Here is a 16,406-nt window from a genome sequence, read left to right as displayed (position 1 = left end):
CTCACTAGTGGGCTATCTGAGATCTTCCTTAAAGGGAAATAAGAGGAAGACGTTCCCAGCTATTAGACTGAGATTTTATGGGAAAGATAAAAAAATATGTTGTTGTTCTGTAAATATGTTTTTTGTTTATCAGCTCAAATTCTTCTCACAGTACTTTGACTCAGAGAAAATAGAAGAGATCTGTACGACAGAGATACATAAATCGTTGTGATTTGAAGGATTAAATGTTGGTAAGAGGGGTGGTACGTTTGTATATGTTATGAGGAAGTATACAGAATATATATAGAAAGACACAGGCAGGCAGAGAGGATTGTAGAGAGAATGCAGACACAGATATGCACTACCCATTGGGATCCTTAGAAATGTCCTTATTTTTTTTAAGAAAACACTATTTTTTTCAAAGAAGTTAACATTCAATTTATCAGAAATACAGTCTAAACATTGTTCATGTGGTCAGTGGCTATTCTAGCTGGAAACTGGTGATTTTTAATGGAATGTCTACATAGATGTACAGAGGCCCATTTCCAGCAACCATAACACCTGTGTTCTAATGGTACATTGTTTAGCTGATCGTGTTAAAAGGCTAATGGATGATTAGAAAAAACCCTTGTGCAATTATGTTAGCATTGCTGAAAACTGTTGAATAAAAGTGAGTTTTCTGAGAAAACATGAAATTGTCTGAGTGACCCCCAAACTTTTGAACGGCAGTGTATATAAATAGATGTTGTGAGGACATGCTGGTGGACCATTCACTTGGTTGTGTCCTCCCAGGGTCAGGGAAACTTCTGGAAGGTTTCCAAGAGGCTATAAACAGTCACAGATTCCTGTGTCACTGTTAAAATAATAGAGAATAATCCAGATCTGACTCATGATGCTGTGCAAGAGGTTATGCTCCATTGACCATTATTTTTTATCATGTTCATTTGATTTAAATATAGGATTGCACAGAAGAAGTGAAAAAAAAACAGCAGGTGGTCTATGTCTTGCAATCTTCTGTTCTTGTCAGTGGGTCTTTCCATGTAAAAAACGAATGACTTCCCAGAATTTGCCCAGATTCACCTGCTACAGAGAATCGCGCAGTGGACAGTGACACATGTGCATTGTAAAATGTCCATTGTTGGTTCCGACATTGACTTTGGCCTGAGTTTGGGCTCTGCACATGAGTCTGGGATTTGTAAAATGGAGGACAGACTGATTGAATCCTGCGTGACATCCACACTGTTGTGAGGCAATCTGTTGTACCTCCGGATCCAGAATATTCCACTTTTCCTTGTAGAAGACTGATCGTTTGAGAACATAAAATGTGGCATTATTGGAAATGATTTGGTTTCAAGCCTACATTGTTCTCTTACTTTACACTTTAAATAGTGACACTAATATATTCCTATTCCCTCTTTTCGAGGGCTCCAGAGATAGTGTTAGGTCTGGTTTTCACAGGGGGATTGGTGTCTAGGCTCCGGGATGGTCAGTCGCTGAGATATCGCTGGAAGCTGCTGTATCCTGGAGGCTCCAATCACCAAATAAATAAGAGTCATATGTCATGGTCAAACCTCCATAATTTACATGATTCATTTGGGGCTATGACGTTTTGATAGAAATGTAAAAATGAAGGTTGTTTTCTGACTGCCTGTATCATAAGAAAAACAACTTTAAGATTTGAGTGTTGTACAGAGTGTTGTAGAGACCAAAATGCTGTAAACAACCCAAAAATGTCCCCTCTCTCTGCTCCAAAGGGAGTGTACTCAAAGATGGTCACAGCTCATTTCACTCACTAATAGACAGATTTCTAGAACCGTACAATCAAATCACTCTTGAATCTTACCGAACGGGATCTTTATCTGAATTTAGATAAAAGCATCTTATAACTGACCAAATAGCAAATGAATAAATTGGTTTGGTCCACTTGATAAACTGTGTTTAGGCTAACCCTAACCAGAGTGAAACAGATAATTAGATGGTATTATTAAGTTAAGGCAGCATATAGTCCAAGTAAAAAACTGTTGCAAAACATTTTGGATCGATTTAAACTATCAGGACTAGGAAAATACTACGCAGCTGGCAGTAGTTAAACTATTAGTTCATCTTGGGAAAATGTGTTCTTGGCTAACACCATACACGCTGTGCTACTAGGAAAGGGAGAAACCGAAATATTTTTATTGTCAACACTTTTTTATGCATTTTCTGGTGGAAAATGTCATTGTGAAAGGTTCTCAAAATGTTTGACAGGTTATAATAAATGGGCCAATAAAAAAACAGGAATTCCAATGACAATTCTTTATTTGCTTGGCAGTCTACAAACTTTATGCAATACCATTAATGCAATAAATAAAATTTTCTAACAAAAGTGCTATTTTACAATGTAGGGGGAGACAATTATTTCAGATGTTATCACATGAGAAAAGATCAGAACATTTTTGGTAAGCATAAAAACATTGGCAACAATAGAGGAAAGGATTAAAGACAAGGCACATTTATATAATATTGTTGATTCATGTGCCTCTCTCTTTTTATCTCCTTGTCTTCAGCTAGAGCTGTTTGGTGCAATAAGTAATTAATGATTATTTTTTAAATTAAAGGTAACATTACAATTTCCCTATTCAATTCAAATCTTTCTGGATATTAATAAAGAAGAAATCATGAATAAATTACGTGTGCCTATATGTGGGCAGTCGATCGTCAAAGGGTTAAGATTGTCCAAAGATCTTAAACAAGCGCAATTCATATGAAGTCTTGCCAGTCTCTGTGTGGATTCCTTCCAGGTCAGTAGTTGTGACAGGGTGTTGCAGTTTAGTATGATGTTTCCGACTTGTAGTCATGCAGACGTTACTTAGGGTAAGCAGTTAAGTTAGCATGCGGGCGCCATCTCCAAAGACACATTGCTAGCCATCCTCTGTCTGAGGTGGTTGGCAAAGTCCACCTGCGTCTGGGAGAGCACTCTATTGATGATGGTCTTCGGGATCCAGCCCTATTAAAGAAAGAAGTTAACACAGTTATTTAATGATTAGTATGTTAAGGAATGTTTGTTTTATAAGTTACTAACTGTCAATTCAAATTGAACATTTTCCACTCGTTTAAAGGCACCCAGTGCAACTTTCGAGGCTTAAAAATAAACATTCAATTTCTAGTCTTTTTTACACGTAGTAAGTTTCAATAACTCCATACCATTACATACCGACATTCAAGCAGCAAAGATGAGACGTCGTTGTGTGGTGAGAACTGATAGAAAATCGATAACAACAACAATGCCGCCATTTTCTTTCTTTTTTGTATTATTTTTTGTAACCTGCAATAAATAAAGCAGGCTTCCAGTCAATGGAAAAATGGCTTCTCCCCACCGGCGATTGTTGTTGTTTACGATTTTCTATCAGTTCTCACCACACAACGACGTCTCATCTTTGCTCCTTGAATGTCGATATGTAATGGTATGGAGTTATTGAAACTTACTACGTGTAAAAAAGACTAGAAATTGAATGTTTATTTTTCATTGAATGTTTACATAAAGTTGCACTGGGTGCCTTTAAAGCCAGCGATGCGGTTATTGTAAGAGTGCGGTGGGTTACTTGTGTACCTTGAGATCTATGCTTAATAACCAGGTGAACTTGGTCCGATTGGGGTCTGCGGCATCGGGCTTCAACACTATGCAGGTGGGGCCGTTCTCCGCTCTGCACAATTAAAGCCAATCATCTTAGAACCTCATTGTGCATGTTTATATGGATGTGTGTGTTTGTGGACACCTGTGCTTGTGTGTGTTGTCTGCCAGGTAGCAATGCTGTGTTTTTGTTTTTGTTTGTTGTTTGTTGTTTGTTGTTTTTTGTTTTGTTTGGACATGGCCCTGTCCTTTGTAATGCTGCTGCTATGTGCCCTCAATTGCCCCCTGGGGACAAATAAAGTTTTTTTGAATTGAATTGAATATATATATATACCACCGGTAATGAAACGTCAACGTGTGTTATAACTTGTGTTATAACTTGTGTTATAACTTGTGTTATAACATGTGTTATAACATGTGTTATAACATGTATTATAACATGTGTGACTCGCCTCACCACCCCCTTTTGCTCGGGCATCCCGGGGTGCTGGGTGGACTTCCCGGCGAGGAAGCAGGTGGAGCCGCGCCGCTTGGCACAGCGGACGCTGACAAAGTCCCGGGGCCCCACGACGTTCCCGGGCGTGTCCCCGGACACCTCGTGGGTGACCATGGTGTCGGCGCCGATCTTCTGCAGGATCTGGGGTCAGGAGGAGAAAACGGTCAGACGGCAGTCGATGCACATCGTCGGACGTTATTGTTTCAACTAAAGTCAACCTTCGCTAATGAGTCGGCACGTGTGTCCGTCCGAACAAACGTGGGCCCGTCTCACCTTGACCTGCTTGACGTTGGGGTTCCAGTCCCCCATCTGTTCCATGTTGCCCACCAGCTCCCCGTAAAGGGTCTCCAGAGGCTGGTCCACCACCACCTCCAGCTTGAACACCTTCCCCACGCCCGCCACCACCTTGCTCAGAACCCTGTCCCCGTTCGACTGATTGGGGGTAGGTGATGAAGATGCAGAAAGTGATTATGTTAGTACAGGGGTCACCAACGCAGTGCCCATGGCGCCCGCAAGGACCACATGAGGCGCCCGCAGGCCTGTTCTAAACATAGCACTACTCATTCTTGAAAAGCTCTTTCCCACCTTTTTTAAGTCATTGTTGATAATTATTCTGAGAAATCATTAACATGACTTAATTAATTAACATGTCTTCACATAGATGAGTATCATTAATCATTAATAGTAATATATAACCAAAGGCAAACTGAGCAAATGTGTTATCTCAGAAGAGTGTATAGAACTGGGTGCCCTTCGTATGACTCAGTGCCCATGAAGTAGCTCTCAGGTTCAAAAAGGTTGGTGACCCCTGTGTTAGTACAACTCATATCCTTAAATACAAAGAAAAACCCATTGGTGATAAAAAACTCCTTTTGGTTTTACCCGGTCGCTACTCATCCGTCTCAGAGCCATTCAGGACAGTGGAGCCTGCTGGTACTCACTGCGACGGTCTCCACGGTCCAGCCTTCCTGCTCCCCCAGGATGCTGATGGCCTCCTGCAGGGCGCTCTCCCCCTGCCTCACGTAGGTCACCTCCTCCGGGCTGTACTCCTCCGCCTCCTCGATCCTGGAGCCTTTTGAGGAACGACAAAAGACACGATGCAACTGTCGCCCTCGCATTGATTCTGCTTTCTTAGTTTGTTTGCTCATGGAATAACAGTTTTCCCTTTCGGGGGGGATTAAGAAGATAGAACCTTAAATCTTGTAATTATCTCCGCTTTTTATCTCTTGTTTTGCGTTGTTACAAACTCACACGCTCCGTCGATTTGTAAAACACGGTATGTTTTGTGTTCAGCCCAGCAAAGGGGTTGACCTAAATGAAAAGCCTGTGTAACTCGCACTATATCTACCCTGATTAAGAACGGGGCGTAATTACAGTGACTCACTGAGGAATGAGCTCCGCCGGCGGACCTGATTGATCCAGTTGCCAGAGCCGGGGCCGGCCCTTCTGTTGAGTTCATGGTGGATGGCAGCGAGAGCGTTCTTCCTCAGACCTAGCAGGTCAAACAGCACGGTTAAAACCACAAGAAATGACACAAGCACCACAAATATAAGGCCACATTGTACATATTCTGCATAGCATACTCTTCGTTGTAAAGATTGAGTTTAGAACGCTCATTAGTTGGGGAGAATGTACTACCTACTACCCATAGTGAGTGAACGCATTTAATTGTAGTCATTATATTATATATATAGATATACATACTGTTTTAATGTATTGTAATACAGTATATGAATGTCCATCTTCAGCTAAGGTAGACTCACCTGTCATGTTCCTTGTGTGGCGGTAAGAGATGCCAGCACACAGCTTGAAGGTTGCAGGCAACATCTTCTAATGTATAACTTTGTCTGGGACCGACCAAAATAAACCCGATAGCGGAATGCGAGTGGGTTCTTAAGTCCTTCTCAGCGTGCTGAAGAGTTGATGCAGGATGCGCCGTATGGATGCCGTAGCCCTCTGTCTTCAAAGGTCTGACCGTGTCCGTGTGGATATATAAGCACTCCGCTACAAGGCCGCAGCGCTATCATCACGTAGATAAACCCCCTTGCATACACACCCACACACACGTGCCCGCACACATGCAAGCGTCGAGCACACACACTTGCATCACCTTGCCATTCCACGGCTATTTTGCCAAGGCTGCTGCCTCGAACACAGAGGGTTTGTATCAGCCCTCGTAAACACAGTTTCTGATAACGACCAGTGCCCCTCAATGCACACACATCCACACACACACACACACACACACACACACACACACACACACACATGTATACATGCGAATGAACGCACGCACACACACATCAACACACATATACAAACGCACACACACACACAGACACAGACATCCATACACACGCACACACACACTGACACACACACATACACACACACACACACACACACACACACACACACACACACACACACACACACACACACACACACACACACACACACACACACACACACACACACACACACACACACACACACACACGCGCGAGCACACACAGAGTCCCATACAAGCATAGGGCTTTTCTCACAACAATGTGTGACATCTGGGAACACTGGCCGTCTTAAGGCCGAAGGAAGGAAGTAGGTCAGAATGAACGGTAAGAAGAGTGGAGGTCAGCATGACTCATCCGTGAACGCGTTACGACCAACAAACCCCAGGCTGGAGATCTGGCAAACCCTCTGACACACTGACACTCAAGGACAAAATATTCTGTTCTGCTCGGCGATTCGGCGTCGTCAAAATAAAACACCTGGAGATTTATCGCTAGTTGTTGACATAGGGTCCGGGCCCCGTATAAATCTCCCCTAGTGTAAATGGACAACCATGAACTGTGAGGAGCAGATACAGGAATGATTACTATAATCTTAGGAACAACATACCACCAGTGAACCGGAGAATTACGGTAACAAGCAGATAAGTGTTTTGCTTAGCAAGTAGGGGGAAGGACGCAGGATTTAAGGGGGCATTGGATGAATAGGACTATTCAATTCTACACTATTTACATGGGTGTATTTCTTTTGATAAAGACGTTCTTCAGTTTCATTGTTCATACTGATATCGTTTTATTGTCTACTGTAAATTCATTGTATTTCGGTCATATTCATATCCATACATGCAGTTGTGTCATCAGTTAATTTATAAAATAAGTGAAAAGGTATAAATTCCTTTGATAAAAATACATTAAAAAAAAGTGACAAATGTTGTATACAATGTTTAAAGTGTGTGGAATTTGATCCCAGTTTCAAATTGCCACACCTAGGCAGGGAATTTCATTCAACTGATTTGTAGACATCATATTTTCTTAGGCAGCTCAAATGTTTTGGGAACCTTGTCGACGGTTTCCAACCGAAGCCCCAACTATCTTACAACAATATGCTTTCAATCGGTCGTGCGTCAAACACCAGATCTGGAGGTGCCGTTGGGTGCTGGTTGTAACCACGGGAACGGGTTAGAGGAGAAAATGGGCCAATCGGAGCGACAAAGGCATGGAGCACAAGTTGGGAAATCCTGATGAAAAATCGTAGTCACCCTGACCTGCCACCCCTTTGGCAGGATTAATGCATCTCTACGGCCTTCGTCAGGCTGAACCCTCTCAAATAAAAACGGGATGTCATGGTTGCCTTCAATAGCACTATCTTAATGTTCAGGCATTTTAGGAGCAGGCAGGGTTAGGAATCTTGCTCAAGGTAGCCTATAGTTTGGTAGCGGTGCAGATGTTTGGGATTTAACCCTCAAGTTTAAGGCTGGGAGTTGAACCACTGGAACATCCTGCTCGCATTAATACACAAAACTGTGTTCTATTCTGCCCTTTAAAAAAAACACTTGTTTTACATAAATGGTGGGGTGTCAAATGGTATAGTATTTATTTTCTATAGAAATGGTTATTACAATAGCAACTGTTTGTGAAATGTATTCTGTCTTCTAGTGAATTAATTGAAACATGTAATGTTCAATGTAATCTGTTCTACCTCCTAAGAAGTTCATTTTTAGAGGTGGAAGCAACCGCATTTGTTATCGCCTCAGATGATTGAACTAAATATTGGACTTATTTAGAAAATGATTGTCTCTACTCATAGATTTTGCTTGTTAAAAAACTAGGCATCACAGGTACAAGAGACACACACACACACACACACAGACGGAGAGACCAGCATCATGTGGAGTGCTCAGACCAGCACAGGGTTTATTGGGAGCTCAAAAGACACAGTGGGTTTGGCTGTCACATGCACTCAGCACCTTCCTGTACATCCAAGCACGGAAAGAAGAACGAAAAAAGATTGCGAACACCCTCCTCTTCCTCAGTATCTCTTCCCTCCTCAGTGAACTTTCCCACGTTCATTCCAACGTAACGTTTGTGTGTGTGTGTGTGTGTGTGTGTGTGTGTGTGTGTGTGTGTGTGTGTGTGTGTGTGTGTGTGTGTGTGTGTCTTTTCTCCTTCCCCCGATGAAACAAAAGCACAACATGGAGTCTAAAAGGAAAAGCAGAGGGCTGGAGTCCGTCCGGAAGGTCATGCTGACGGGAGGCACTTTATTCAAATTCCAATTCTTCCTTTTCTAGTTTTTTTTTCTATATCAAGTACATCAAAAAAGTTCAAAATAAAATACACGTTCAGTCAATTGAAAATTGGCTAAGAACTATTAAATAACTGCATGAACCAGTTACAACCTCACACTTAGACCCTCGCAAAAAAAAACAATAAGTATGCATCACATTCTAAAACAAGCAGAAGAGGAGGTGTTGGTCGTCCCTTTTCATTGGCTGTGCTACGGTAAGAAGGACACTTCTTTTTGTGGGATTTCGCATGACTATAACGCCGTCTTCCTCGCCTTCCTCGTCCTCCGCTCACGAGTCACCGGGACCGGTTGGCGCCCGGTCGATGTTGGCCGTGAGATCGCGCTCCCTCGTAGCGACGCCCTGCTATCTGAAGGTGAGGTGGAGGTGGAGGAAGACCTTTTTCAGATTGTGGTGGCAGATTCCAGAATAAAACTCACAGCGTGTTGAAGTGTAAAGCAGAGGCAACATGTAGAAAAGAAATGACAAATAATATTTAATAAAAGAGGATGTGGGCGTCGCAGCAACAGGTTGATTCTTCATTTTTTTTTAAAGGCTTGGGTTTCAGAGGCGGTCCCTATTCTCCCTCCAAAATGTCAAAATAAAAACCAAGACAAAACCCCCCCAAAAAACAAATACAATAATGTGCCATCATGGTCAGAGGTAAAAACATCTTTACTGTAAAAACATTTTTTTTTCATTGGGTGATGATACAGCATGACATAATCTTATATTGTGCAATGTTTAAGTTAGCTGAGTGCATGTGTTCCTCTCTCCACTTCATGGGGACTTTGCAGAAAAAGAAAAAAATCCATACAGCATCGCGATCTCAGAGTCAGTCAACGCGATCTCACATATACAGAGACGTCGGGGGGGGGAATGGGTTGGGGAGGGTCAGCATACAATGGTAACATCAGTGGAATGAGGTATGCAGACGCAGAAGGTGGTATACCTCTCTCGTTAACTTGTCCATGCAAAGATAGCACAACACAGTTCTTAGTAATCGTGTGTGTATGTGTGTGTATGTGCTTTAAGCGGGTACAATGATATGTCTGCAGGCTCATGTTTAGAGAATGTATATGTATATATAGAATTATAGATCATTGATCCAAACAGTCCCACGTTCTGATCCAGGGGGGGGGGGGGGGGGGGGGGGGGGGGGGGGGCGGTTCGAACGGCGGGACGGAACCGTCCCTCGGTCTGTGGCGTGACACAGCGACAGAACCTCTAATAACGTGGACTAACGAGGCCAAATCCCATTTCTACCCCTTACCCCTTCCCTTTCCCCCTCCCCCTTGTTTTGAAGGGGTAAGGGGAAGGTGTAAGGGGTAGAAATGGGATTGGGCCTTAGGCCCAATCCCATTTCTACCCCTTACACCTTCCGCTTCCCCCTTACCCTTACCCCTTCAAAACAAGGGGGAGGTGTAAGGGGAAGGGGTAAGGGGTAGAAATGGGATTGGGCCTCAATCTGGGGCCTGAGAGGGTGCAGGAAGGCATTGCACATTGTGTGTTCGGGGGGCGATGGTGGTGGACATGTTCTAAGAAGGAGGAACTTCATGTGAATGTTTACGAGTAGTCTGAGGTATGGATGTATTGGGGGGAAGGGAGTGGGGTGGGGGGTAGGGGGGGTAGGGGGGGGGGGGTGGAACAGGCATGAAACAAGGAATTAAAAACGGGTGAAAAGTCATAGCAGAGGGCGAGGGGTGAACCGGGAACGGCGTATACATATAGCCGACGCCAGCGATCGGGGTCAGAGAGAGGAAGAGACTGTGAACTGTGACGGATGACGGGACTTTTCCAGAAATAAAAACCGAGCCAGACTACCCAATACGCTGCGATCCCCCTCCCGTGGTGGTCTTTCTCACACAACACATCCCCTGAATGTAAGCATGTCTCTATATGTTTCCGTTCCTGTTTTCATGACCATAAGTGGCTTTTGTGGTGCAGCCGAACAATCCCCCTCCCCCCCAGCTCTGAGGGTCTTAAGGCTCCCCATCCCCCCCCCCCCCCCCCCCCCCCCCCGATGAGTGTCAACGATGAGTGTCAACTTTTCTTCCGTTGGACCGTTTGGCTGAAGGAACGTGGTCTGGGAGCTTCTGGTCCGACCCCCCCAATGTAAACCGGGGGCTCCCTCCCTCCTTATGTGTGTATATGTATATGTGTGTGTGTGTGTGTGTGTGTGTGTGTGTGTGTGTGTGTGTGTGTGTGTGTGTGTGTGTGTGTGTGTGTGTGTGTGTGTGTGTGTGTGTGTGTATGTATGCGTATGGATGTGTTTGTGTGTGTGAATGGGGCTCCGAGCGGTTGCCATACCACTAGGGGGCAGAGTGGGACATGGAGTCCACAGAGTTTACGCTGGAAGACTGCACCCGCCTGTTGGCAATGGACACCTCGGGGATCTACGGGGGAGGAGAGAGAGAGGGGTGAGGGGGGCGTCGTGTGTGTGTGTGTGTGTGTGTGTGTGTGTGTGTGTGTGTGTGTGTGTGTGTGTGTGTGTGTGTGTGTGTGTGTGTGTGTGTGTGTGTGTGTGTGTGTGTGTGTGTGTGTGTGTGTGTGTGTGTGTGTGTGCGTGTGTGTGTGTGTGTGTGTGTGAACCGTCCATGCGTTGGTTCCCTGGATGTGTAATTGTGCGTGTGCTCTGATTGTACGTGTGTTTGTGTGTGTAAATGTCGGTGTGTTAATGACCTTTTTGTGCATCTGTGTGTGTGTGTTGTGTGTTGTGTTATGTGCATGTGTTTATGTTGTGTGTACGTGTACTTGTGTGTGCGTGCGTGTTATGTATGTGGACGGTTGTGGGGTTGTGTATGTGCGACGTGCGTGTATGCGTGCGTGCACCCCGTGTGCATGTCATCTTACATGCCTCCTCAACAGCCTGTCCAGCACGCTGCGTCTCGGGGGCTCCGGGGGGTGGTCCCAGTCCAGGTCTGGGGGTCTGGTCCCGTGGGGGCCGAAGACGTTCAGATCGCTGAAACACTCTGTCTCGATCATCTGGAGGACGGGAACACAACACAGGAGATAAGTGATGCAGAGAGAGTCTGTGTGTGTGTGTGTGTGTGTGTGTGTGTGTGCACGTGCACATGTATCCGTGTGTGTGTGTGCATGTGTGTATGTGTGTGTGTGTGTGTGTGTGTGTGTGTGTGTGTGTGTGTGTGAGAAGCCTGCCGCACTCCTTTACTACCTCGTTCTGCCAGGGGATGGACACGCTTCCGGTGGCGAACTTGGAGTAGAAGTCGTTGTCGGTGCGGTCCAGGTTGACGCCCTTCACGGTGGAGAACTGCTCTATGTCCAGAACGTCCTTACAGTAGACCGCACGGGGCTGGGGGGGGGCCGCACCAAGGGGTCCGCAAGACAGAGGGCAGAGAGAGAGAGAGAGAGAGAGAGAGAGAGAGAGAGAGAGAGAGAGAGAGAGAGAGAGAGAGAGAGAGAGAGACAGATAGGCAGAGAGATAGGCAGAGAGATAGGCAGAGAGACAGAGAGAGAGACAGAGAGAGAAACAGACAGACAGACAGACAGACAGACAGACAGACAGACAGACAGACAGACAGAGAGAGAGAGCGACAGAGAGAGACAGACATTAACTATAAAGTCTCTCATCATCACCAGGCCCTTCATTAGCACTACACAGATCTTAATTTGTTTATTATATGAGGGCCGCTCTCTCTCTCACGTCGGGCACAAAGGACGGGTCCAGGATCCCGGCCTCCAGGCGTTTGAAGTTGGTGTTCTTGAAGAAGGGGTTGGCCTTGGCGCCCGCCGACCCGTCCGCCTGGCACCCTAGCCTCTGCTTCGGGTCTTTGGTCAAAAGCTGGAGGAAGACCAAGACTTAGGCCCAATCCCATTTCTACCCCTTACCCCTCCCCCTTGTTTTGATGGGGTAAGGGGAAGGGGTAAGGGGAAAGGGTAAGGGGTAGAAATGGGATTGGGCCTAAGGCCCAATCCCATTTCTACCCCTTACCCCTTCCCCTTACCCCTTCAAAACAAGGGGGCGGGGTAAGGGGAAGGGGTAAGGGGTAGAAATGGGATTGGGCCTTAGTTACGCTCCTTCATCAACCGGCTTATCATCTAAACTATTTACCATGGAGTACCTCGACAGTCTTTCATCTCATCTTTCTTTACCAATACATCGAAACATGACATTAAGGAGCAGGTTTGGGGCGGGGCGTCCTGTCTAGGGATGCCTACAGGTGAACTGGACATTGGGGGATGCATTAGACCCATCTCTTCTCAGGAGCCTACCATCCTACAGACGGCCTTGGTGTCCTCTGTGAACTTGTCGCTGTACTCCTCCTCCTCCTCCTGCACCCTCCTCTCCACCTCCTCGCGCTTCACCCGCTCCTTGCGTGCCCGGAACGGAGACCTCCCGGCGGTCATCTCGTACACCAGGCAGCCCAGCCCCCACCAGTCCGGGCTCATCCCGTACTTCTCGTTGTTGATCACCTCCGGCGCTGGGGGGGGGGGGATAATAATAATGATCAGGGCTGGGCAAGTTAACGCGTTAGTTACGCGTTGACGCAATCTTATTTTAACGCGATTATGATACAAATGTATGCATCACACACGTTCTCTTTTTTCTTCTTCTTTTTTTGGGGGATTTTGAAGGTTTTGCCCACAGAATATCAACGTCAATAAAAAGAAAAGTCAATAAAACTCCCTCAAGATCACTTGGTCTACTTTTTGCTTATTAAGTACATTTGGTATGAATGATAATGTGTCATTCCATTTGATAATGTCATTAACTTAAATTGGAGGGGACTAAAAAATGTTTTTAAAAGTGAAATTAATCGCGAGTTAACTCACCAATTATATGCGATTAATCGCGATTAAAACTTTGAATCTTTGCCCAGCCCTAATAATAATAATAACAATTGATATATAGTGCATTTTTGGAGGTCACTAAAAGACACTTTACAAAGAAAAACAAGAAAACAAAATAAATTAGGTGTGGTGGGGGTGGGGTCAGGTGCCGTATGCCGTATGGGGGGGGGGGGGGGGGGGGGTTCCTCTCACCCATGTAGCCCACCGTGCCCACGCGGCCCCGGATCATCTCTCCTTCAGGCACTTTGATGGCCAGCCCCAGGTCTGAGATGCGGATGTGACCTGCAATGCACCGGCACACACACACACAGAGTCCCGGGGTCAGCGGGGAGGACGACGAGCGCTACCGCCGTGCACGTTAGCGCGTTCGACTGATCGGTTTTGGTGAGCGTGCTCGCGACACGACGATACGAGTCCATATAGGGTTATATCTCACCATTGTCATCCAAGAGGATGTTCTCTGGTTTCAGATCCCTGAAAAGATTAGAACAGTAGTTTAACCTTTGGAAGAAAAAGCAATAAGGAACAATGGGTTTACAGATCGATATGTATTCACGGATGTACCAGGAAGTAGTTCAGACAGGAAGACACCGCAGACTAATGTGTCTTTTACTGAGCCTCTTAGCAGACGATCAAGATATGAGGCAATTCTCAGAGGGAGGGCCACTTCCACAACACGCACAACATGTTTGTGTCACTGTGGGCAAGCGCGTCATGCAAGTGTGTGTTTATTAATGTCTCCGGCGGGTTTTGGCCGCACGCACATCTACGGGCGATAGGCCGCCTAGACTACCTGTACACGATGGATTCCCTGTGCAGGTGGTCGAGGCCACAGCAGATCTGAGCCGCGTAGAACTGCACCCGGTCCTTCTCGAAGCCCGGCGTGCCCATGTTGTAGATGTGGAACTTCAGGTCGCCCCCGTTCATGATGGTCAGCACCAGACACAGAGCGTCTTTGGTCTCGTACGAGTATGCTAAGCTCACCTATAGAGGCCCGGGGGGGAGAGGAGGGACGGGGAGCCGCTGTGAACTCGTTTTCTATCACAGCATCAGCACCAATAAGCAAAATAAACCAAAAACATTCGTTTTCATGAATGTTTTTTGTTTATTTTGTTGATTTATTTATTCATTTTTTTGACAAATGTGTAAGAAATTATAGTATATATCTGATATGAACATATAAGTGATATGTTTGGATACGTTAAAAAAAAATATATATATCTAATATATATATATTTATTTATTAATAATAAATGAAAATGTTAATAATTATTATTATGATGACTAAGGAATCTTAATTTCAATGAGTTACGGAGAAGGGGTGGGATTAAATAAGTGTAAACTTCTTCCCACTCCTTTTCGAACATGCTACAATTATCAAGTATTTATCATTTATGTATCTAATTATGCTTTCTATTTTGTTTAACATCATTAATTTCTGTATGATATATTTTTTTGTTTTCTTTTACATGTTCGAAATAAATTTAAATCAAATCAAATCAAATCAGAGAGGAAAAGGAAATCGTTTCTTTATGCTCACTCACCACAAAGCGGCTGTTGACCTTCTCCAGGATCTGCTTCTCGTTCAGCGCCATGGACTCCCCTTTCCTCTTCTTGATCCTCTTCTTCTCCAGCTTCTTGCAGGCGTACATCTTCCCCGTGGCCCTCACCTGACAGGCGCACACCTGGTGGGTGGGAGGAGGGCGTACGGCCTTAACGTCGAGAAGACCCCCCCGCCGGCACGGCCCCCCACGCCGATCCACATCGCATGTTGCGCTTCAACAAAACCGACGGCACTCACCTCTCCGAACCCCCCCTTCCCCAGGACCCGGTACTGCCTGAACGTATCCTTGGTGATCGGTTGCCTGACAGAACACAGAACATGGCGGCAGACATTAATAGACGCTCGTGTAATATTGATTGTTTTGGGGGGGGGGGGGGGGGGGGGGGGGGGGGGTGAGTGATTATCTGTTGAGCTCCATTAGGAGTCAGTTTCCTGTACAGACAGTTCTGGCCCCTCGCATGCAATTACCGTCTCCAGACACGGACGTCCTGGGGCAGTGAAGACGGCTGTGGAAGCCCACCGGACGGTCCCACAACGTTTTAAGATATATCAAAGCTAATGCATCGACAGCTGTGTTTCCACCATGACGCACGTCTCTGTTTCCTTAGATCCCCAGTACGATAAGTGTAATGCCAGATGCAGTTTCAATCTTTTATCGTTATTATTCTTTTACGGGCAGAGGCTGACTTACCTCTCCAGCATCTTCCACTGCAGGAAGCGGTCGAAGTACATGCTGTTCTGGTAGTCGGAGAACGGCTCACCGCTTAGGTAGTCATGAAGGGTCCTGGGCACACAGACACAAACACACGCTCAGCCAATGCAGTCACAGCGGGTCAACTAACCCCCGGGTCACACCAGAACCGTCACGCAAGTGTAGGGTGAAGTGCTGCGTAATGCCATGCGTGCGTCCGATTCACTCCGCCTCTACCTCGGTAAACAACACGCACGCTACGGATAAAGACGTCGTGTGCTCTAGTTTTTTCGGTGTCAACTAGAGGTAAGCTTCGCGTCTTGCACCGCCATGAATGGACGACCTGACATGCGTCCCGACAACAGCAACAATGGTGTGTAAAGTAATCCCGAGCCCTGTTGTCCCGAGCCAGAATGTGTGCGCGAGCCGTAAGTGAAACGTGGAGGAGTGTGTGCGACGGGGGATACGGGATCATGTACAAACTTGTGACAGTCGCTGAAGATCTCTTTACAGGGACTCAACTCGAGATTCTCGCTGCACTGGTCGGCGTAGATCTTCGCCACGTCCACGCACTCTGTCGACTTCACCCGCGGGGGCGGACACGGACACACACACATGGACACACACACACATGGACACACACACACACACATGGACACACACACACATGGACACACACACACA

General features: G+C 45.9%; 2 protein-coding genes across 4 annotated transcripts; both read right to left on the bottom strand.

Moving 5' to 3' along the window:
* Positions 1-2,269: 2,269 nt before the first annotated feature.
* Positions 2,270-6,153, bottom strand: star (steroidogenic acute regulatory protein). The gene is made up of 7 exons (XM_056602523.1): positions 5,849-6,153; positions 5,470-5,577; positions 5,027-5,157; positions 4,359-4,517; positions 4,042-4,226; positions 3,569-3,662; positions 2,270-2,965 (listed from the first exon to the last, which is right to left on the bottom strand). Exons 1-7 carry the CDS (start codon positions 5,910-5,912, stop codon positions 2,846-2,848), a joined length of 861 nt encoding a protein of 286 aa, XP_056458498.1. The 5' UTR covers positions 5,913-6,153; the 3' UTR covers positions 2,270-2,845.
* A 2,074-nt stretch (positions 6,154-8,227) lies between these two features.
* On the bottom strand, positions 8,228-16,362 carry grk5l (G protein-coupled receptor kinase 5 like). Of its 3 annotated transcripts, none has more exons than XM_056602617.1 (13): positions 16,206-16,362; positions 15,723-15,815; positions 15,269-15,332; positions 15,012-15,152; positions 14,261-14,451; positions 13,904-13,941; positions 13,660-13,749; positions 12,889-13,097; positions 12,320-12,457; positions 11,831-11,968; positions 11,509-11,640; positions 10,966-11,051; positions 8,228-9,025 (listed from the first exon to the last, which is right to left on the bottom strand). In XM_056602617.1, exons 1-12 carry the CDS (start codon positions 16,337-16,339, stop codon positions 10,968-10,970), a joined length of 1,452 nt encoding a protein of 483 aa, XP_056458592.1. In that variant the 5' UTR covers positions 16,340-16,362; the 3' UTR covers positions 8,228-9,025; positions 10,966-10,967. The 3 variants fall into 3 exon arrangements, with proteins under 3 accessions (XP_056458592.1, XP_056458593.1, XP_056458594.1); XM_056602618.1 differs by having other exon boundaries at positions 11,513-11,640; XM_056602619.1 differs by having other exon boundaries at positions 16,245-16,362.
* Between the last annotated feature and the right edge of the window lie 44 nt (positions 16,363-16,406).

The sequence above is a fragment of the Gadus chalcogrammus genome, chromosome 11 (assembly GCF_026213295.1).
Source record: "Gadus chalcogrammus isolate NIFS_2021 chromosome 11, NIFS_Gcha_1.0, whole genome shotgun sequence".
NCBI classification, from domain to species: domain Eukaryota; kingdom Metazoa; phylum Chordata; class Actinopteri; order Gadiformes; family Gadidae; genus Gadus; species Gadus chalcogrammus.
The sequence above is the reverse complement of the archived record's forward strand: the minus strand, read 5'-3'. Positions and strand labels throughout refer to the sequence as shown.